This window comes from Sceloporus occidentalis, unplaced genomic scaffold, assembly GCF_023333645.1.
Source record: "Sceloporus occidentalis isolate IW3139 unplaced genomic scaffold, rSceOcc1.0.p SCAF_8, whole genome shotgun sequence".
Taxonomy (NCBI): domain Eukaryota; kingdom Metazoa; phylum Chordata; class Lepidosauria; order Squamata; family Phrynosomatidae; genus Sceloporus; species Sceloporus occidentalis.
Genome location: NW_028316988.1, coordinates 25,488,821 through 25,511,564, shown reverse-complemented (window position 1 = coordinate 25,511,564; position 22,744 = coordinate 25,488,821). Strand labels below are relative to the sequence as shown.

At 44.3% G+C, this 22,744-nt stretch overlaps 1 protein-coding gene across 1 annotated transcript in view; it reads right to left on the bottom strand.

The window, feature by feature from the left end:
- Nucleotides 1-262: 262 nt before the first annotated feature.
- The window catches only part of LOC149308350 (phospholipid-transporting ATPase ABCA1-like), a 39,059-nt gene continuing 16,577 nt past the window's right edge, over nt 263-22,744 (bottom strand). The window contains exons 23-50 of the mRNA XM_089535641.1: nt 22,167-22,239; nt 21,626-21,828; nt 21,209-21,251; nt 20,511-20,615; nt 20,195-20,212; nt 19,416-19,567; nt 18,515-18,639; nt 17,870-17,968; nt 17,491-17,692; nt 17,250-17,344; nt 16,806-16,838; nt 16,543-16,648; nt 15,748-15,822; nt 15,421-15,590; nt 14,935-15,112; nt 14,347-14,462; nt 13,420-13,564; nt 11,731-11,854; nt 11,166-11,295; nt 10,521-10,641; nt 8,856-8,918; nt 8,157-8,263; nt 6,312-6,453; nt 5,992-6,126; nt 4,853-4,956; nt 4,445-4,537; nt 3,660-3,903; nt 263-2,924 (exon numbers count right to left, since the gene is read on the bottom strand). Coding sequence (XP_089391767.1) covers nt 2,778-2,924; nt 3,660-3,903; nt 4,445-4,537; nt 4,853-4,956; nt 5,992-6,126; nt 6,312-6,453; nt 8,157-8,263; nt 8,856-8,918; nt 10,521-10,641; nt 11,166-11,295; nt 11,731-11,854; nt 13,420-13,564; nt 14,347-14,462; nt 14,935-15,112; nt 15,421-15,590; nt 15,748-15,822; nt 16,543-16,648; nt 16,806-16,838; nt 17,250-17,344; nt 17,491-17,692; nt 17,870-17,968; nt 18,515-18,639; nt 19,416-19,567; nt 20,195-20,212; nt 20,511-20,615; nt 21,209-21,251; nt 21,626-21,828; nt 22,167-22,239 — 3,348 coding nt within the window. The 3' untranslated portion in view covers nt 263-2,777. The remainder of the gene's footprint in view (nt 2,925-3,659; nt 3,904-4,444; nt 4,538-4,852; nt 4,957-5,991; nt 6,127-6,311; nt 6,454-8,156; nt 8,264-8,855; nt 8,919-10,520; nt 10,642-11,165; nt 11,296-11,730; nt 11,855-13,419; nt 13,565-14,346; nt 14,463-14,934; nt 15,113-15,420; nt 15,591-15,747; nt 15,823-16,542; nt 16,649-16,805; nt 16,839-17,249; nt 17,345-17,490; nt 17,693-17,869; nt 17,969-18,514; nt 18,640-19,415; nt 19,568-20,194; nt 20,213-20,510; nt 20,616-21,208; nt 21,252-21,625; nt 21,829-22,166; nt 22,240-22,744) is intronic.

Here is a 22,744-nt window from a genome sequence, read left to right as displayed (position 1 = left end):
GGGGGTGCTTTAACCCCTTCCGGTCCCTTAAGATGGGTCACAATAGAGGAATATCTTGGGCACATGACAAGAGAAGGGCACAGAGGTCACGCTCAGCCAAGTGGAAAGCAACCCGCATTTTTTGGAAACCAAACATCCAGCAACAGTACCATCTCCATCCATTCTTAAAAGCAACACTTTGAATTATATATTCTATTCTGAACGCTCTGGAAGACAAAAGGACAGAGATCCAGACACCATCTTTTTTAAACAGTGTGTTTATTCTTTGCATTGCTATTGCATGTATTTTATATTTTACCCAGTTTCCTTGCTTGCAAATGGTGAAGACTGAGCAACAGGTGACTGGAAGGAAGGAGGGATGCATGAAAAATGGAGCAAGCCCAGAGCAATGGGAGGTCAAGCCAGGGAAGGAGGCTTCAGGCTTCACCCGAGTGCTGTGTTCGACACAGCTTTCATTTGGAAGGAAAAAAAATGAAGACTCACAAGAGAAGAGGAATAGCGGTGATGGTTCAAAAGGTAGTGGGAGAATCGCATGGAGAGGAAAGAGAGACAGATTGGAAAGAAAGAAAGAAAGAAAGAAAGAAAGAAAGAAAGAAAGAAAGAGAGAGAGGGAGGGAAAATAGAGAGAGGAAGGAAGGAAAGAAGGAGGGGAAGAAAAGGAAAAAGAATGAGGGAGGGAGGAATAGACAGAGGAACAAAAAGGAAGGAAGGGAAAGAGGGAGGGAGGAAAAAGAAAGAGAAAGGAAGGAAGGGAGAGAGAAAGAGACAGGGAAAAAGGGAGGAACAGAAAAGAACAAAGAAAGATGGATAGGAAGTCAGAAAGACAGAAAGAAGAAGAAAGGCAGAACATAGCATCTCTTACAGGTTCTTTGTTTCTCCCACTCGGAATACATTATCGCCTCCCTTCCCTCCTACTTTTATAACCTGTCATTTTTTATTTCTGAAAAGTGCGGAGTGTATACATTCATAACTTACACAATTTCTTTTTTAACCTCCCCCCCGCAGATTTTTAAAAGTGCAAACCTGCTGCAAAGACGGTGCAGAGAGGGGAAGACGATGGCACAGGGCAAAGCCTGCTCCAAAACAGCTGAACATCACCCCCTCTTTTTCCTTCTTAGAGCTCAACACTGGAGATCATTTCCAACTTGACCTTATCACAAAGTTTTCTTGGCCGGATATATCCAGAGGAGGCTTGCCATGGCCTTCCTCTGAGGCTGAGAGCGTGTGACTTGCCCAGGGGTCACTCAGTGGGCTTCCATGGCCAAGTGAGGCTTCCAACCCTGGTCTCCCAGAGTCCCAGTCCATGGTCACTGTGTGACCTAAAGCTCCTTGATGAAATGGACCGCATCCTGGGCTTGCAAACAAGCCTCAGCCTGAAAGCATCCCCAGTCACAGGGTTATTTCTTGCAGAGCTGGCTGAGAACCAAGCAGAAGCATTTTACACATTCATCTTTTAAATTGCAGTAGAAAATCTGTGGGCATCGCCCCATCAGCAGCCTCAAATCTTTGCAAGAGAAAAAGCAGCTGGCTAGTATGCAAGGCAGAAGCGCTGGAGATTCAAGGTGCATCTTACAGCTTCGGCATTTTAGGAGTGTGCATACATTGGTGGTGGTTGTGTGTCTTCAAGTCATTTCCGACTTACGGCAAACCTATCATGGATTACTTTTGGTGAGCTTTGTTCAGAGGGGTTCACTTTGGCCTTCCCTCTCAGGCTGAGAGAGTGGGACTTACTTGACCAAGGTCACCCCATGGGTTTCCATCGCCGAGTGGGGATTCGAACCCTGTCTCCAGAGTCCAACGCTCAATCCACTACGCCATGTTGGCCCTCCGTAAGATCAGTGCATCATCATAAAGAACGGAGGAGCTCAAGCATCCGGTTCTTTTTTCCTACCTGAGATTGAAAATAATTGGTGCAATTCCTGCAGTTATAAGACACAGAGGGGCAAAATATGGGCCACAGGCTGTATATAGTGCCTGGAGTCATGTATATGGCCCCTGGGATCATGTTTGTGGTCCTCCAGACACACAATTTTGAGAGAAAGGTAGGATATAAATATAATAAGAACAACAGGGGTGTAGGTGCATATTTTTGCAGGGGACAAGTGAGGTTTCCTAATGTACCCATGTAGTCTTCCGCTGTTGCCCACCCCTACAAGGATATCATTCTGTTGGTTGATGGGCAAGACATCAAAAACATGCCTATGCGTAGGCCTTTGTTGGGTTTTTATGCCCACCAATACAGCCATAGTGTTGTCATTTTAGTCAAAGCCCTGACATTCTTTTATCCAACCTTCCTCAACACAATCAATGCTGTGTTGTGCTGACTCCAACTCCCATTGCCACCTACTATGGGAGTTGGAGTCCAACACACCATTTCTCCTCCCCACCAGATTCAGAAAGGCTAGCCTTCTCTCTTTTTGGGGAGCTATAGCCTTGCCCCGGCCAGCATAAACCAAGGCAAGGAGACCGTTTGAAATATACATATGCAGGCAAAGAAAGATTCTTCCTAGTTTCTGGTGACAAAGAGAATTCTGTGCACCTGAAACCTCTCTCAGAGAGGTCTGAGAACCCTCTAGGAGATGTTCAAGAGTCCCCCATCCTTACACCCGTTCCTTTGGGAAGGTAGCTTCAGCAGGCACAAGGAAAGGAGTTCCAGCTGTGTTGACCAGCATTCAACTTTCGGAGTGGTTGGGTTGATCTCTCTCCATGTTTCATGAGTGAGGTGACTCTTTTTTATCTCTCTACCCAGCACACAGTTCTGGTGTTGACCCACCATCTCAGACCCTGGTTTCTTGCACGTTTTTATCCTCCAAGAATCCCAGGATTTTCCTCCAAGGTCTGGTGGTGACTTCCGGGTGTGTTGTGGCGGATAGGTCTCCGGGGGTATTCTCATCACTTTGTTCTTTGGCAAAGTGGACAAACACCTATATATAAGAAGAGAAGAGCCATAGAAGAGATTTCAGTGTTCTCACCAATCATCTTTCTTTTCTTTATTTATTTCCATTAAATGCTGCCTTTCTCTCGGAAAGGGACTCACAGAGGGTCGCTGAAAAAATTGGTTTAAAACTTTACAACAAAGTTTTTAAAAACAATTACAGTCACCCCTTCAAGTCCACAGACTTGAAATCCATGGACTTGAAAATCTGCGGAGCGGCGACCACCATTAATCCCAATGGGCTGCACACTCATCCCCCCCCCCCCCGCATGCATGCGCTTCATTCAAGCCTATGGGGCTTGAATATGAACGAGTTTTGGAGCTGGCGGGGCAGTCCGGAACAGATGCCCCGCGAGTTCCAAGGGGCGACTGTAAAAATCATCTCGCTAAAACTGTATAAAATTGCATTAAACATGCAATAGTTAAAAACATAAAAACCTTTATTTCTGCCCGGCTATGGGTTGGATTGGATGGCCATTGTGGCCTTTTCCAACTCTATGATTTTATGAATCAATTTTTAGTTTTAATAATAATACAAAAAGGAAATAGGGATGGGGAAATGGGCAAAGTGTGGCCTGTGATCCACAAGTTTTCTCAGGATCATTTTTGTGGTCTCCAAGGGCCTCTTGGGTCCAATGCCTGCCCCCCTGCAATGTCCTCTGGAAGGGGGGGCACGGTAGTCCTTTCGGCTACGTTTTTGCCCCTGCTCAGCCTCTGTCCTCACCTGGTCAAGGGTGGTTTGTGAGACAGAGTAGTCTTCAATGTGGTAGTCGCTCCGGTGGGCTGAGAGGGTGCCAAAGATCTTGGCCAGGGAGCAATTGCAAGAGGGCAGCTGATATTGGAGAGTGCAGTGGTGTTTCTCCTTAAGTACAATGCCAGGGAAGGAGTCCTGGATGAATTTCTCCACGGGACCAGTGTCTGGGTTGGTCCCAGAGATCCGGAGGATAATGGTGTATCCGTCTCCAAACCTAGACAAAGCAAACAGACGAAATGGATTGTGAAGTCAAAGGCTTTCGTGGCCGGCATCCCTAGTTTTTTGTGGTTTTTTTGGGCCATGTGAATACCATTCTCTGAAGATGCCAGCCACAGATGCTGGCGAAACAGGAATAAACTCTTCCAGAGCATGGCCACATAGCCCGAAAAACCCACAAAAAAGATGAAATGGATTCATTTTGGAAGGAGAAAAATCACAAGAGAACAAACAAACAAAAAAGATCTTTCTGGACCAGAAAAAAGACTAGCCACCACAGAAACCTTTATTTTATTTTACATTATATTTACTGCACTTAATATATGGATTATTTTATTATATAAATACAATAATTTTTACAGTGGGGTTCCCTGACACCTGAAAATTATTTCAAGGTTCCTCAGGGTAAGAAGCCCTGAGAAATTTGATTCTGAAGTGACTGCCAAGACCACTATTTTCTTGTAGAGAGCTCCCTAAGCTAATGGTGGGTAAGCATCCTCATCCATGCTCACCCATCTCCTCAAGTCTAGGAGACTTACTTGTTCTTCAAATGTTGTACACTGCCCAGACATTGGAAACGTCCGTTCACCATAATGGCCATCCTGGTGCATAGTGCCTCGCACTCTTCCATGCTAGTGAAAAAGCAAGAGGGGAATTGGTTACCTCCTTTTACCCTCCCCATTACTTTTCAGATCCATCAGTTGGAGCCTGAGAAAGCAAGTGGGGCATCTGCACCAGTGGAATTTCTGCCTGGATATTCATTGCCATATGGGCTGGCAGAAATGTTTAAGCATGCATGGAGCAAATCTTTGGCAAAGGTGAGCGCATGTTGGATTTTTGCACGCGTCACACACATCTCTCAGCCAGATGCAAAATTGGTTGACCAAAATATCTTCAAGCTGACTTCAACTTATGGTGCCCCTCTCCGATGTAAGTTCTCCACTTACCTGTGGGATGTGAGTACGACGGACCTGCCGTCCTTGATCACACCAAGGATGCAGTTCCACAAGAAACGTTTGGCCCGCGGATCCATCCCCGTCGTTGGCTCATCCTGGAGGCAAAGAAACTCACAGTTAAAAACATATTCTGGAATATACAAAACATGTACAGGTTGAGTCTCCCTTATCCAAAATGATTGGGACCAGTTGTTTGGGATTATTTTGGAATACATGTATTGGCATATATGTACATAATAAGATATCTTGGGAGACAAGATCCAAACCTAAACACAAAAATGTATGTATGGTTTATGTACACTGCATAGGCATAAACCTATACATATATACACACATGCACACATATATGTGTGTGTGTGTGTGTGTGTGTGTGTGTGTGTGTATGTTTATATACATATATGTGTGTGTATATCAGGCTTGGCCAGATAGATCACCAACAATGGTCCTCCCTGGCCTCGCATCGGAGGGCATGGAGATGCACTATCCATGACGCTGCAGTCTTCTTTGAAAGCTCACGCCGAACGAGCCTCAAAGAGAAACGACAACGCAGAAAGAACCGCAACCTGGAAACATCACCCAAGGAGACTTTCTGCTGTGCTTTCTGCAACTGGACCTGTTTATCCCGAATTGGCCTTTTTAGTCACCAACGCGCTTGTACAAAGCGCGGGATGAGTCCTTCCGGAATCTTCGTTCGCGAAGCAAAGCCAGAGAGATATGTATATATGTGTATGCTCATGCCTATAGGGTATATCTAAGGTATAAACCTTACAGTTCATACAATATTTTTAAACAATTTTGTGCATGAAACACAGCTTGTCTACAATGAACCACCAGAAAACAAAGGTGTCACTATCTCAGCCATCAATAAAGTTTTGAGTTTTGGAATATTCTGGATTAATGGAATTCTGGAAAAGGGAGATTCAGCCTATAAAGCTTGCCAAAATAAAAACTGGAAAACAGGGACTTTCTGGTCTTTTCAATCAGCTTGGATATGCCCAGTGTTTCTTTCTCCCTTCTCTTTGTGTGAGTTAAGAATGGGCAGAGATGGGCCAAATTCATGCCCGCAAATAGCTTCTTTTCTAAGCAGCCAGCAAGCCAAGGCCAATGCTTGGCTCCCCAGCATCACTGACCAGAAAGATAATTGGCGGGGCTCCGATAAGTGCGATGGCTGTGGACAACTTGCGCTTGTTGCCCCCGCTGTACCGACCGGCCGGTCTGTCCGCGTACTGCACCAAGCCAAGAGTTGACAACCCCCATTTCACCACCTGGGGAGATGGAGAGAAAGAGGGATGTTACTAGCTATGGGATTGTTACGACCCATAAAGTTTTACTTCAAGACAACAGGAGTGCCTCTGAGCGAGCACCGAGTGCCCACTCCTGAACTGATGCAGGTGACATCAAGATGTATAGTCCTCCCTTGGCATTACCCTACAAAAGCAGGTGCTCTTACCCCAGGGATTTCATTCTCTGGGACCCCGCGCAGGCGACAGTAGAACGCCAAGTGCTCGCGGCCCGTCAAGAGATCGTTGATGGCATCAAACTGGGGGCAATAGCCCATGTTTTGGTGGACCATCTGCAGGTCTTTGAGTACACTGCGGATATGTGGGAAAAAGAAGGACCTTTGTAAAGAAACCCCCTTCCATGAAGGAATACACAACGAAAGCACCCCTGAAAGATGTCCGTGTCCGACCTCTGTTTAAAGTCCTCCAAAGGAGGAGTATCCGCCACCCTCTGAAGCAGTCTGTTCTTACAGTCGAGACATTCTTCCTAATATTTAGGTGGAATCTCTTTATTTGGAATCTAAATCCATTGGTTGAGTTCTAACCACAGCAACAGAAAACAACAGCCACCCATAGTGATTTTAATGAAACACTTCGGGACTTTTTGTGAGATTTAATATTGCAATTTCCTAACAAGATTTGGGATTTTTTGGAATGAAAGGCAGCACAGAAAGTTCCAAACAAAAGGGAAACTAAAAACAGCCACTCTCCCCGGGAGGCTACTGTGATGTTCTGGATTGTTCAGGAGCAAATGTTCTTAGTTTACTAAATATATTAAGGCAATTTGGTTATGTATGCACGGTGTAGTAAATGTTATATGGTAAAAGATCTGTCTGGAGCAGATGAAGTTGGAGGCGAGTGGCGATTGGTGGGATGTCTGAGCAGATTTGAATATGTATGATCAAGGACGAGTGAGTAGTCGGTCAATGATGAATTAATGAATGAGGTTTAGGAGTTTGAGTGGTTAGGAGAGTTAGTAAGGGTTAGAGGTAGGGGCATGTTAGTTAGGGTTAGAGGTAGTGGAGAGTTAGGGTTAGAAGTAGGGGAGGGTTAGTTAGGGTTAGGGGCAGGGGAGAGTTAGTTAGGGTTAGAAGTAGGGAAGAGTTAATGAAAGGTAGGGGAGAGTTAGGGCTAGAGGTAGGGGAGAGTTAGTTAGGGTTAGAGGTAGGGGAGAGTTAGGGTTAGAGGTAGGGGAGAGTTAGGGTTAGAGGTAGGGTTAGAGATAGGGGAGAGTTAGTTAAGGTTAGAGGCAGGGGAGAGTTAGGGTTACAGGTAGGGTTAGAGATAGGGGAGAGTTAGTTAAGGTTAGAGATAGAAGATAGTAAGGGTTAGAGATAGAGGAGAGTTAGTTGGGGTTAAAGATAGAAGAGAATTAGCTTTAGAGGTAGAAGCGAGTTAAGAGTCAGGGTCAGAGTTAGCTAGAAGATGAGCATAGAGTGAGAGGTGACTTAGATGCATTGAATAATTAATCTGTGACATTATGGTCAAATTCTGTTTCATAAACCATCACGTTTGTATTATAAACCTTTGCCTCTGAAACGCTACATATTGTAAAGTTGAATTCACACACGGTGTGTCTGTGTGGTGGTCAACAGTTAATAAAGGGTGGTAGTATCCAGTGGGAATAGAAGATGGATAAAATCACAGATAGGAACCATGAGAGCATCTAGGAGATCCTTATAGTTGGTGGCCACAGCAGTGGGAGAAGAAGAGGTCCTCACATTGGTAGAAGATGGGGCTAAGATTAAGTTCACACATTTGGTGGCAGAGCTGGGATAGGCAGAAGACCCTTCTGCCACCAATGTGAGGACTCTAGACCAAGAGTGGAAAACTGTGGAAGCTAAGGGTAGTCACTTCCTTTTCACTTTTGCCATTGAGCTGGTTTTTCACTGGTGATGGAACCAAAGATTAAAGAAGAAACCTCTTTGCATGCCAAGCAAATGTCCCACCAAGGCCCTATGGGTTCCTCCTGAAGCTTATAGGGTGGGTTCCTGCCCCAAACCTTGAATACTCACCTGTAACCTTTCAGGAAGGCTTTGCCCGAAGTCACCTCCGAGTCTCCAGTCAACATTTTGAACGTCGACGTCTTCCCAGCCCCATTCACGCCAAGGAGGCCAAAACACTGAGCACAGGGTTTTTAAAAAAGTGTTACAGACAGAGAAAGAAAGAAAGAAAGAAAGAAAGAAAGAAAGAGCATCCATTTGAATTCTAGACCTGGACGTCAGGGTTTTGCCATAGGTTCACCTTAGGTTGCCGTAAGTCAGAAATGACTTGAAGGAACACAACAGCAACAAGAACAAGGCGAACCTATCATAGGGTTTTCTTGGGCAGATTTGTTCAGAGGGAGATTAGATTTCCATGGCCAAATGGGAATTCGATCCCTGGTCTCCAGAGTCATAGCCCAATGCTCAAACCGCTATACTATAATATGTCACAGACTCTGTCTGTTAAAAAATTAATCTTCTGCCCTTTTTCGTTCTCATATTCTTTCTAACAGCCATGAAGGCAAACACAGTTCCAATCACAGGCTGGGGAGTGCTGCACAATCCAGTGGATCCCATTCCAGCTCAGATCAGTGAATGAGCCATACCCGCAATAGATCCAATTCCAGCACAGGCTGGTGAGTGATCTAGAACCCAGATCTAGCCCAGGTCAGTGAGTGATCCACAACTGGTTGATCCAGCAAAGCTTCTCCACCAAACCACGTCTCTCACCTCTCCAGCAGGGATTCCCAGGCACAGGCGGTCCACAGCCGGCTTCTTACTCCTCCGGTAAACCTGTAGAACAAGTGATCCTAAATTATGGAAAGGCCTGCCGGCAAAGATCCGACGTATCACCAACCTTGACGGCTGCAAAAAGGCCGTCAAGACAGATCTCTTCCGGCAGGCCTTTCCTAACTGACCACTCCACTCCCATTGATATGGATTGCCCTGCAACTCCCCAAGATGTCTCGCTCAATTATTACTATTTCAAGTGATCTTAATTGTATTTTACAATGTGGTTGTTTTAATGATGTAGTTTAATTTTAAGGAAGGGGAATTAGGGGAGTATTTAATTTTATTTGTGTATGTAATTATGTACTTTATGTATTTTCACTGTTGGTACCCACCTCGATCCTTTGGCAGAGGCGGGATAAAAATAAAACGCATTATTACTATTATTATTATTCATTTGTAAATCTATTTTGAAAAAGAGGGAGAGCATTGAGATCCCTCCCTGATCGTTGGCCCCGAGACTTAACTACTTAGTTTGCATTTTGCCATGGTGCTGGCAGAGAGACCATTAGCGGGCATTGAGACGCAGACACAGTACAGCAGGGGTAGGCAACCCTTTTGAGCCGGGAGCCGGGTTGCTGTCCCTCAGACAACTGGAGGGCCGAAGCCAAAAAATAAATAATTAAATAAAAATTTTAAAAATTAAATAAATAAATAAACCGGGACAAATGTAGGACAAAATTTTCAAATGGAGGGCACTTTTTAAATAAAAAATGGAGGTCATGCGAAAAAATTTGCTGATTTTTTAAAAAATGTTAAGATAAATGCATGTTTCTGAGGCTTCTATAGACAATTGCCCCACCATGCCCCTTGCGCGAGACGCCAAAGGCCCCAGCGGCAATCGGCGGCAGGACCAGGCTGGGGCCGGTCCCAAGGCCTCGCCGGGCCGCATCCGGCCCGCGGGCCGCAGGTTGCCTACCCCTGCAGTACAGCCTGCAGGCTGGCACAGCATAAAGGTTTTGAGGAATGTATTTGCAATAGAATAGATAATAGACGACTCGATGCAAAATCTATAATGAAAGAATGCATTTGTTGGTTTATTTTATGTTGAAATTATATATATATATATATATATATATATATGTATGTAACGTTCAGGTGGAATCTCTTAGGTAGAATCATTTTTGTTAAGGTGGGACCCTTTCAACTTTTCCCTGTTTTAAGCTTGGCCGCAGATTGCGGACCACCTGGAGCACTTATGCGTAGAACTGCGTTTGATCCTAAACTCCTCCAGGAACTCACGACATCCTCTTTTTACCTTCTAGACCAGTGGTTCCCAACCTTCCTAATGCCGCGACCCTTTAATACAGTTCCTCATATTGTGGTGACCCCCAACCATACAATTATTTTTCATCGCTACATGCAAATATGTGTTTTCCAATGGTCTTAGGCGACCCCTATGAAAGGATCGTTCGACCCCCAAAGGGGTCCTGACCCACAGATTGGGAACCACTGTTCTAGATGCTTTCCTGTCAAACTGCCTCCATTGGAAAAAGAAGACAAGGATGCCCAAGACGGACCTGTGCCGTTTCAGGTGAGTCTCCAACCTAAAATCCACTCTAAGCCCATCTCTCCCATGCCTGCCATCAGCCCCAGCCTCCTCACCTTGGTGAGATCTTGCAGCACCAAGATATCCCCTCTTGGGGCTCCACTGGTGATCCTCCGCCTTTCTTTGGCGACGTCTTCATCTTCTTTTTCCAACGGAGGCAGTTTGACAGGAAAGAGCCTAGAAGATAAAAGAGGATGTAGTGAGTTTCTGGGGCCGCCTCTGGAGGAGTTTAGGATCAGACGCAGTGCTGCACATAAGTGCTCCAAGTGGTCCGCAATCTGCAGCGAAGCTTAAACAGGGAAAAGTTGGAAGGGTTCCACCTTAACAAAAATTATCCTAACCTAAAAGATTCCACCTGAACATTAGAAAGAACTTATATATATATATATTTCCAGTGTTTTGCATATATCATACAGGCAGCAGTTATCATATAAAGTAGTACACTTATTTCTTCTTGTATAAGATTATCTTCTATTATATCATAATGACACCCCTCAATTTGGATCCCATCTCCAAGATATCTCATTACGTATATGCAAATATTCCAAAACCAGTAACTAATCCAAAATCCAAAACACTTCTGGTCCTGAACATTTCAGATAAGGGAGATTCAGCCTGTACAATCTTCCCACCTTTTCATGAACAGCCATAGAGTTTGGGCTTTATTCCCATGAACTTGCCTACTCAAAACACCGACTCACCGGAGATGGATGAAGAATTTGTATTGCATCAGGATAGTAAAGCAGAAAAAGAAGACACCTTCAATGGCCATTGCAAATATGTTCTTCCCGGCCAGTTCCCAGCTTAGCGGAGACACAAACTTTTGGTCACCTGGTGAGGAAAGAAGGGTATGTGAATAAAAAGTAGCCCCACCAGAGAAAAAAGCGACAGAACAAGTGTTTTAAAACCAACTTGCCTATGAACCATTTTACATTATCTTCATTGCACAGTTGGCCCTCCGTTTTCACAGAGGATCTGTTCCGGACACACACACCCCGCGAAAACGGAGGCTTGCACATATTCAAGTCCCATAGGTTTGAATGGGGCACCCGCCGGGCACGCAGGCCATTGAAAATAGCGGAGGTCTCCCCTCCGTGGATATTCAAGGGCGCAGGTATGAGGTTCGCAAGACAAGAGGGGCGACTGTATATTAAAAGTACATATATTAACAGGGAGATACAAAATGTTTCACACTGGACATGACACGGAAATATTGAAACAGCGAGTATGATAGCCTGATGTTTAGCATCTGTAAGGACCACTCACCGAATCGCTCAAAGGCGTCAGCCATGGCTTGGTTTTTGACCATGTCGATCAGTCCACGGCCGAGACAGAAGTGGGGGAATATGAGAAACACCTTTTTAAGGACGACGTTGACCCTGTTCAATGTCTAGGAAGAGGGAAAAGAGGACATATGCAACCATAGAGGTAGGTTTTCCATTAAGACAAGGCATCCATTTACTTCTTTATCCCCCCTAACCAAAATGGAATAAGGTTTTATGAGCGAAAATATTCTTAGTAGTTTATATATTTATTTATAATCTCACCTTTCTCCTAAATTCAAGACTCAAAGTGGCTTAGATAGCATTGAGACTGATTAAAAAGTTCCAGGTTTTGTTCCTATATTTTCATGATTTACTACTGAGATGATGATGATGATGATAATAATAATAATAATTTTTATATACAATAATAAAATAATAATAATAATAAAAATTACCAGAAGCTGGTAAAAAAAAAAGTCTCAAATCATATTAGGAAGTGACAGGAAATATCCTGGGATAAACCAAATGGAGCTCCAAAACAAAATTGGATAGAACAGGAACAAAATTGGGGATTTTCTAGGTTTTTAAAAAAATAAATCTGGATATGTTTGTAATTAACAATTAACAGTAAATAATACTTAAAAAGGAATTAAACCACCATGTGAAACCAGTTCAAATAAATTTTAAAAGGTGGAGGAAAAACACCAACATAGTGTATAGCATCACATGTAAGTGGAGCATCCAGCATTAAGTCTATTGGTCAACCCATTCCTTACTTTAACTGGATGTGTCCATGCTAGATAGATCACTATATGCTGTTCTTAACAGCTGTATTTTACCACCGATGAAGACGCTAGTCGAAACGCATTTGGTTTTTAGGTTCTAACTTTTTCCATTGATTCTTGTACTTTTATCATTGCCATATGTGTCCTCCAGAAGTGCAAACATTTCTTGATGCACTCTGAATGCTGGACATCTTTTATACATATTAGCTGGGATGTACAGTTTTCAGCTTTGTACACATTGGCAATATTTGTATGTTTATTCTGTATTCAAAAAGACATTGTATATCATCATTGACTGTCCTCATCTTCAGGCATAGCACACAGCTTTGCATATATATGCTTTCACTTGCCTGTTTGTCAGACAATTATTGCTCATATACTATCTTTTGAATACTCTATGTCAGTGGTAGCAAACCTATGGCACGCTTGCCAGAGGTGGCACTCAGAGCCCTCTTTGTGGGCACATGCACCATCACCCCAGCACAGAGTTTGTCAGAGTTCATTACTAGAAAGCCAGAGGCATGCGGCACTTTGCAATACATAAGTGGGCTTTGGGTTGCAGTTTGGTCACTCATTCTCTAAAAGGTTTGCCATCACTGCAAATCTAGCTATCCATTTTAACATTGTTGCTTTTCCCTAAACCTTTTGCTTTGCCAGACCGAATAAATTAAACACAACAAATAAAAAGACCAAGACTCAAGAAGACCTCTCGGTCCTCCTTCATTTCCTCTCCCAAGCATCTGAAGCTTGCTATCTTCCCTATCTGCAGATCCTATACCAACATCCCTGTTTGTACTTCTCTGTGTGGCCTTTTGCAGGTTAATGTACCACCTCTTCTTCCAAACCTAGCCAACAGTCCTGGCCTTCTTCTACCCCTAAGATGGCAGGACGGCCCCACGACGCACCTGGTCAGTGAAGAGCTCCAGGACAAAGGTGGCCACGCTCCCGTTGATGCCGATGAAAAGGTTGACGCAGGTCAGGGCCACGTAGGCTGTGCTTGGGATGCTGAAGAAGAAGGAGGCCGGATACATCAGGGGGGTTATGGACCAGCTGGCAAGAGGCGGAAAGGAAAAGTGGATTTTGGCATAGGAAAAGCACATTGTTATTGTTATTATTATTATTAATTATTATGCTTTATTTACAGAGCGCTGCAAATTTACACAGCGCTATACATACAATCAGTTAAAAATAGAGTAAACTAAAACAGAATAAACCCCCCTAAGGCGTACATTCTACTAAAATAATTTAACAAAATGCATATTAATACATATTAGCATTAAATAATAAAATATAGCAAGAAAATAAAAATAAAGCTACGATAGCAATCAAGTCTCAAAGAAACGACTGACTCTTCTCTTTACTAAATTGCTCCTCTTTAACAACTATCAATTGATTCCCTTCTTTAAAAACCGACTCTCTTCTTTAAAAACCAATTCTCCTCTAAAAACAATTGACTCTCCTCTTCAACAATCAACAACTGATCAATTGTTTAACAACTAACTAACAATTGACTCTCTTCTTTAACAACTGAGTAACATAGTTTTTTGTGGGTTTTTCGGGCTATGCAGCCATGCTCTAAAAGAGTATATTCCTAACGTTTCACCATCAGGAATAAACATGGCCTCATTGCCTGAAAAACCCACAAAAAACTATGGATGCCGGCCGTGAAAGCCTTTGACTTCACAACTGATTAACAAATGACTCTCTTCTTTAACAAGTGACTTTCTTCTTCAACAACTAGCAACTGACTCTCTTCTTCAACAAGCGTCGAACTTAACATTTCCAACTCCAACCTCGCTTCCACATGCATAGATTCAATGCTCTGACCTTACCCATAAAGAAGCAGAAGCAGAATGAGAGATGGGAGGTTGGCCGCAGAAACATATGATTTTTGCTGGAAGCACAGGAAAATCAACACCACCAGAATAGCAGGGACAAGGTAGTTACACTGTGGGAAGAGACTGAGGGTGAGCAAATCATTTCAGATAGTGTGAAGCTGAAGGAGACACTTAAAAAATGGAAGCCCTGGTCTTCAACATGGAACGTCTCTCAAATTCTCCCCGGATTTTTGGAATTTTGAATTCCTATTCAGGAAAGACAATGCCCTCATTTTGTTCCAGGTAGCTACACCGTTTAATTCAGAAAAACAGAGGTACAGTGCGCCCTTCCCCCTGCGTAAGGGGAATTCCGCATATGCCCGCACCCCATTGGAAACAATGGGGTGCATGCTTGTAGTGCAGCACAGTGTGCGCAGCACGGGCATGTGCCATTTGCCCAATTGCAGTGCGGCTTCAGCGTAAGCTTGAAGCCGCATATGGTGCACCCATATATGGCGCAGGTGCACTGTAGTGGGGTAAAGACCAGAGTTAGGAGAAGTGCCAAAAATCTGGATGGGCCCCCTTAACTCTCAGTCTTCTCACCATATCCCAGGCGAAGTTGCCCAGCCAGTAAACAATAGGTTTCATCCCGCTGACGAACTGAAGGTGCTTCGATTTGGTGACCCGTTCCTCGATCAAAAAGAGGACAAAGCTTGCCGGGACGAAGGACATGGCAAACATGACACAGATGGAGACCAGCACATCAACGGAAGTGGCCATTCTGACCAGGAGAGACAGAGAGAAGGGATGGAGAGAGAGGCCAAGAGGTTGGATGAAATCAGCGATAATCAGGTCAGAGGAAAACCAGATGATAGTAACAATTAAGGCACTAACAATGGCCATGCATCAAACTTTTTCCAAAGCATTCACTGGACATGATCAACAATAAGACCATAGCGTCATTTCTTTGTTGTTGTTGCTAATTGCCGTTAAGTTGCCGTTGACATATGGCGACCCTTTCAATGACTGTACTGGAGAGGTGCCCACCCAACTGAACTACCTCTTAAAGCCAAGCTGGGCATGACTCACATGGCTGCTTGTGACAGCTGCTCTTTGGTCAAGTTGAGCGGGTGATTGATGGCGGTGATGCCATAATGTGAGTGCTCTGCCCCAGCAGGCAGGCTGGCCCGCAGAAGACCGTTGCTTGCCACGTTGACGAAAGAAACCATGGCATGCCAACCTTTGTTGTTGAACCAGACCTGGGCAAACAAAAATGGAAGAAACTGCTTTATACCCGATGCAGTTGAGAAGCATCTCAGCCCTATCGATCCAGCATCTCTCCCAGCCGAGGGTAGATTTGGACCCCCAGACAAATTCCATGGATTTATTTCCCAGTCATTCCCAACACAGGCAAACCTTCAGATTCTGACGCGTTTCCAATCCATCCACAAAGCCTGTCAGGTTACTCAGCAGTCTGTCAAGTGAACTCCCCTAAGTGAAATAAAAAGGACAATTTATATATGTGAATTCGAAGGCTTTCATGGCTGGCATCCATGTTTTTTGTGGGTTTTTTTGGGTGATGTGGCCATGTTCTAGAAGGGTTTATACCTAACGTTTTGTCAGCATCTGTGGCTGGCATTTTGAAAATGCCAGCCACAGATGCTGGCGAAATGCCAGGAATAAACCCTTCTAGAACATGGCCACATCGCCCAAAAAACCCACAAAAAGCGATAATTTATATACCTATCATTTGTATCCGTTTAGATAATTTATATCCAGCCTCGTTGGATAGCGTCCAAGGTTCAGCCCTCAAACACCAGTAGAGAAACTACTCCTAAGACACACTGACAGCAGATTTTATAGCGTTTGAACCAGAAACTTGGGACAATGCTATCTGGAAAATGACATTTTTCTATATGGCATTTTAATATTTTGGGGGACCCCTTATTTTGGGCCTGCTATCCCTGAAGGCATGTCAAGCGAGAATGTAAAAGATGCTCTTCTTGGTGGCAAGCTCCCAGATGCTGGAAATCCATGTCAAAGTAGGATAGCCTGGTCTCCACTCTACTGTTCTTCCACCATTGTGGAAAGGCCATGATGATGAAAATGATAGGAGACCTTTGGCAGGCAAGCTGGGATGTTACTGGGGGCAACCTTTAGTGATGTCTTGTGTGTATAATTGTGTTTTCACAACCCAAATCCAGGTCTCACCTTTGGTACAGCAAAGAGTTGGCGGATTTCCTTCATAGCATTGGCCACCTCCTTGGAAGATGGGAGATCCTCTGACTTGCGCGCACCTAAAGACAAGCCACCATACCTTGTAGGGGGCAGAAAGAGACACTTGGGGTCACTAGGAGACTTCCCAATTGGTGAAAAATGTAGAAATTTGGGCTGAGAGAGTCACAGTGAAATGCTCAAATCACCCTGCCATGCTGGCCCTACACACTTTTCAAGCGAACAGAAAAGAGTCTTACCACTGTTCATTGACCCACTTCTTGTTTCTTAGCCTACAAAAAAAGAGAGAAAGAAAGTGAGCCCCAGCACATGTCAAAACGGAGTTGGTGGCATCTGCAAGAGGGCACATGGAAGTGTCTGGATTTACAAATAACAAACATAAAGTGGATCCTCCTTCCTTGGAGGTCTTTAAACAAAGTTGGATGGTCATCTTTCAGGAGTGCTTTAGTTGTGTATTCCTGTGTGGCAGGGGTTAGGGCTTGAACCACAATGGCTCCATCCTACAGAATCCTACAGCCCTCTTGGGCAGAGAAGGCAAAAGGCCATGTCAAACTCCAGATCCCAGGATCCCACAGAATGGCGCTTTAGCACTTGAAGTAATGTCAAACTGCATTATTTTGACAATGTAGATGCACTCAGTGATGATCCCACACATCCCCAGGAAGGAGACGGCACAGGCTTACTCTTTGCGGATGACTTTGGGATATGTTTTCACTAAGTAGTCAGAGATATTCCGGCCAGTGAGGTTGTGGAGGATGTCCCCAGTGTTCCTTTGCATCTGGAAATAAAGGAGTTGGGATGATAGATCACTCATGGAAGCTTCTACCAGAGCAGATAGGGACGGGTGAGAAAGATAGCACTACTGAGGCACACGATCCACACCGCAGGACTGAAAGAGGTTGGAAATTCATACATCACATTTACCTGAGGTGGAGGCAATCCTCCAGCCGCTTCGGGACAATCTGGCAGCATTTTTCGGGAAGCGCTAGAGCTGCAGACACACTCCGGAGATGGGTTGGCCAAAGTCCAGTTACCCTTCTTGAAAACCTCCATCACCGAGTCTGGGACGTCTGGCGTCTCAAAGCTTTGCTCAGTGTGGGAAGCTGGCCATGGGCACGGATCCTTCCTGAGGCCCTCAAAGGCAAACGAAAGTGGGTTAAAGAACGTGGCTTTTTGAAAAATGTAAACATATATTTTTTTATTTCACGCATGTAAGTCTGCCACACTGCTTACCCCCAGCATTACACACACACACACACACACACACACACCAGAAAGTTAGCATTACTCTGAAAAAACTCACAGTTCTGTTTTATCCTTCATGCACTTGGTACCAAAACCAGGGTCATCCAGAAGAGCTTTTAGCAGATGGGCAGAGCCAGGGTCCCCTGGATAATCATCACTTTGGAGGAAAGACAGAGAGAAAAGGAGACCTAAGTTGTATGTGCCTTTCAAGTTACCTGTTGATTTATGGCAACCTCATAGGGTTTTCTTAGGGCAAGGAAGACTTAAAAGTGGGTTTGACAGATCCTTCCTCTGAAATATTGCCTACAGCACTCAGTATCTGTTGGTGGTCTCCTGTCCAAGTCCCAACCAGGGCTGACTTTGTTTAGCTTCCAAGAGGAGACAGGACCTGGTGCCTTTGGGGATATTTAGGCAGAGTACTAAATTAGAGATTAAAATTTCCAGGCTACCAAACTGTGGCTATTTTATCAAAGGCAATGGCTCCTTCCTGCAGTATCCATGCAAAATGGGACAGTTGGATTCTCAACATTTCGGCAGTTTGCTCCACTCCGACTAGGGAATCGCAGACCAAGTTTGTGGAACTGCTACTCTTTTTGGATTGCCACTTCCAGAATCTCCCCACAAATAGTATGGCCATACTAGCTGGGGTGAACTGTGGGAATCTCAATCCAAAAGGCAAATGTTTCCAAGTTCTGGAGCCTACCTGAAAAAGGTAAACTGAGGTCCATACATCCAGGGCTCGAGACGTAAAGGTGGATACTTGCCAAACGGCGGGACGATCAGGCTGAAGAAAAGGGCAATGCAAACGAAGACAGCTGGAAGCACAATCTGGAAACACAACCATCCCAAAGGTTGGTACTAGGTTGGGATCTCTTTCAACTTGTCTTTCCTCCCACCCTCAACTCCATTCCCTTGTAAGACCTTTTCATTCAAGTAGGCTTTTGGCTTCTCATTGGTGTGGCAGAAAGAGCTATTAATGGGATTGTGTCGTCATCTTTTCTTACAGTGTTTTCATTGTGCATTGCAGGTCAAGTCTCCCTTATCCCAAAAGCTTGGGACCAGAACTATTTCGGATTTCAGATTTTCTCGGATTTCGGAATATTTGCATCTACATAATGAGATTTCTTGCAGATAGAAACCAACTCTAAACAAGAAATTCACTTATGTTTCATATACACATCACACACATAACCTGAAGGTGATTTTATCCCCAGTACTCTTCATAATTTTGTGCATCAAACTAGGTGTGTACACATTGAACCATCTGAAAGCAAAGAGGCCACTATATTAACTACTCATGCGGACGATTTTGGAGAATTTTAAGGGATACTCAACTTGTATAACATTACAGCCTTGTCAGTCGTTTTATTTTAACTTTCATACCAATATTTTTTTTTCAACTGCAGCCATTGTTGAACGAATATTGTTTTAAAAAACTAAACCTTTTTTAAAAATTGTTTTTACAAGTTTCGTATGAACAATTTTTAAAACTGTACCCTTTCCAAAATGCTTCCAAGCTGCCTTGGATCCTGTGTAAAGTGAAAGGTATAAGGCAGGGGACAAATTAAATAAGTAAATAACTCAATTTGGGAGCTTAATTATACTTGCGCAAAGAATCCCCGTCTGCTCCGCCGCGCATAGAGCAGCCTTTTGGTGAAGAGGGCGCGGAGTTGTTGCCAAATCAGGGACCATCCAGTCAACCGGAAAGAGGTCTGGGGGCCCACGCCACGCAAGAGATCCGTTTCCTTTGCCTCCTCTGCCATCCAAAGGAAGAGAAGGTGATCATAAGCTTTAGGGATCAAGGATAAGCAGAACCAATGCATGGCCCAAAAGCGTCAGGTAGCCAACGTTGGAGCCACAATACAGACCAGAGAGTGGCCGATAGTCAAAGCCAAGCAGAGGTCAAAATAAAAAATATCATTAGGCAGAGGGAAACAATTGCTTAAAATTGGGACCCATTCACAATAGAGTGCTATGATTCCACTTTAGCTGCACAGTTCCATCCTGTGGGATCCAGGGATCTGTAATTTAGCAAAGCACCAGAGCATTCTGGCTGAGGATTCTGCACTGCAAATCCCAGGATGGAACCGTGACAGTTAAAGTGGAACCATAGTGCTATAATCCGACAGTGTGTATCCTGGATGTAGCTAAGAGGAACACCACCAGGACCACAGATTCGACAGATCAAGCTAAGGAAAGAAGAATGCTAACAATAAAAGGCAATGATCCCAATGGTGCAGGATTGCTAAAAGCACTTTAACACTTTGACTATAAATCCTGAATAATAATCTAAAAAAGGTCTCAGTGGAATTTGGTAAAAGGCAATTTCTGAAACATTGCCTGATGTTGGGTCCAGAGGTCACTCCCACCGTGAACCATTTACCTTTCTTATGTCCTTTGGCTTTGCATAAAGAAGGAAGGAAGGAAGGAAGGAAGGAAGGAAGGAAGGAAGGAAAGAGAAAAATAAAGTTTGTCAGAAGTTCTCACTGACTTCCACCAAACTTGTCACACTTCGCAATGGAGTCTATAGAATAGCGCCTCCCAAGTTCACATTAAATTACAAATCGATGCCAAAGACAGGGTCCCAAAGGACAAACAAGGTTTGGGTGATGGCACCCTCTCTGCCCTGCATGCCCTCTTCCCTGATGATGCTGAAGAAGAGAGTTTGATGCCCAACTTTGCTCGCTTCCTCTACGTACCCAATTCGGCATCAGCCACATCCGTCTCTTCGCTCAATGACTTGAGGGTGGAAGCGGAGGTTGGCGTGGCCATCCTAGGCGCTTGAGGGGGCACCTCTGAATCCCCTACCCAATGCAAATGGAGGACGAGGAAGGAAATATTTAGAGATTAAATAGCATGGCAAAGAAACAAAGACTAAGACGAAGCCTGTTGACCGGTGCAAGGGAGAGACAACTATGGCAGTTGAGGATGGGCCCTTTCTCACAAAAATGGAGTGTGTGAGGAAAGCTACAAATTTGATCAATGGTGAAATGAATTGTAAACTCCCAGCACAGCGAGGAAGGCAGGGAATTGCAACCAACAACACTGGGAAGTCTGCAGGATTCCCACCTATTTTAGAAAGTTGAATCTAGGCTTTGACAAATCCAAAATGAGAGGAAACACCATAGGAAACATTATGAGAGAATGTGACTTGCCCAAGGGCACCCAGTGGGTTTCCATGGCCAAACAAGGATTCAAACTCTCCAGAGTCCTAGTCCAACACTCTGCTGCACTGTGCGGGCTCTATCACCTACTTTAAAGTTATGTAAATTATATATGGTCAGTTAGTTTGGTTTATTACAACTGACAAACTATTTTTCACTAGCTTCTTCCAAACCTATGATCTATGCTATGATCTGAACATTAACAATCTGGGGAGCGATATTCTGAGCATTACCTGTGGCATCCACGTTGGTGTCCTCCGCCACTTTCAAAAAGATCTACAAGAAAAGCAAAAGGAAGCTCGAAACAAAAGATCCCCATCTGTGATCTGGGTAACGTTATTTTTCATTCTTCTATTCCAACCGGAGACGGGAACTGCTATACTGCTTTCAGGTTATGGTGTGGCATGAATCGGACGAACACCATTGCAATCTACTTTTTTGATAGCTGGGAGATTTAACTATGGACAGGTAGCCTCTGTATACCACTTTTGTGGCCTCAGCGGGAGAGAAGAATAAGAAGACACAGTCGCATTGTCTAAGCCCAGCAACTCATGAAAGGCCATCCATCCATCCATGCCAACTACTATTGCCCTGACCTACGTTCTGAAAGGCTAGACCACCATAACAGCAAAAGCCCATTCGTAGATTACCTCTTCCAAGCTGGTGTCCGAAATCCCGTATCCTGAGATGCCAAGTTCAGCCAGGCGAGCATCCAGCTCTTGGAAGAGCTCCCCAAAAGTGCCATCTTTGGCCCCACTGTACGGCAAGACATAGAGAAGCTCTTGCCCGATATCCTCTACCAGTTTAGAACCGGGGACCAACCTTTGGATAAGCAACGTCAGCTGGTGCACATCTGTAGGAAACCAGAAATGGAGAGGCAGGGTGGAATAACAGTCAGAGTCTTTGAGGGTCTTTTAAACCACCCCCCAAAAAGCTCAGGATGAAGCCGCAGCCTCTGCTTAAATCCTTCTAGCAGAGGAAAAACCCAGTATGTCTGCAAACAAGTCCACCAGAAAAACTGAGCCTAGGTTAGACACAACTGGCTTCCCTGTCCATTTTTAGCCAAGTCTGCTCTGCCTTCCTAGCAATGCAACCCTTTGGATATCTGAAGATTGTTACTTTCTCTTCCAGTTCTCTTCACTTCTCCAGGCTGAATGCTAAAAGATTTGTTCAGATTTACATTCTGCTCACCTGGGGCAGTGGCCTCGCTGTTCTGTTCGCTCCCCAGACCTGTATCGCAGCTCATTTCTGAATCACTACAAGCCTAAAGAGAGGGAAACAAGGGTGAAAAGAAAAAACCACAGTCTGTGCAATTGGAAAAATAGAGGAATTATGTTGAGGAGGACGGAAAAGTTTGCATTGAAGTGTTACAACTGGGCCCCAAGGTGCATATGGGTTACATAAGCTTTTCCCCCTAAGGATGGGCAATTTCAATCGGGTAAACAGCACAAGTGGGAAAAGGGATTTAAAACCAACTTCCCTTGGCACCACTGAAGGCTGCTGTTGCAGTTGTACTTAATTATCACTTTGGCTGCTGTTGTTATTCTCATTTCTTTAGGATATAATGGGATCCTAATGTTTTGGTTCCACAGCATTGGCTGAGGGCTAGATCCAGACTAAAGTCTATGCTTAGCCATGAAGCTTACTGGACCAGCCAAACAGTCTTTCTTCGCTCACTCTCAGCCTCACCTACTTCACAAGGATGTTGTGAGGATAAAAATGGGGAAAGAGGACTATGTACATAGTTGTTGTTTTTTCTTGTTCTTTCA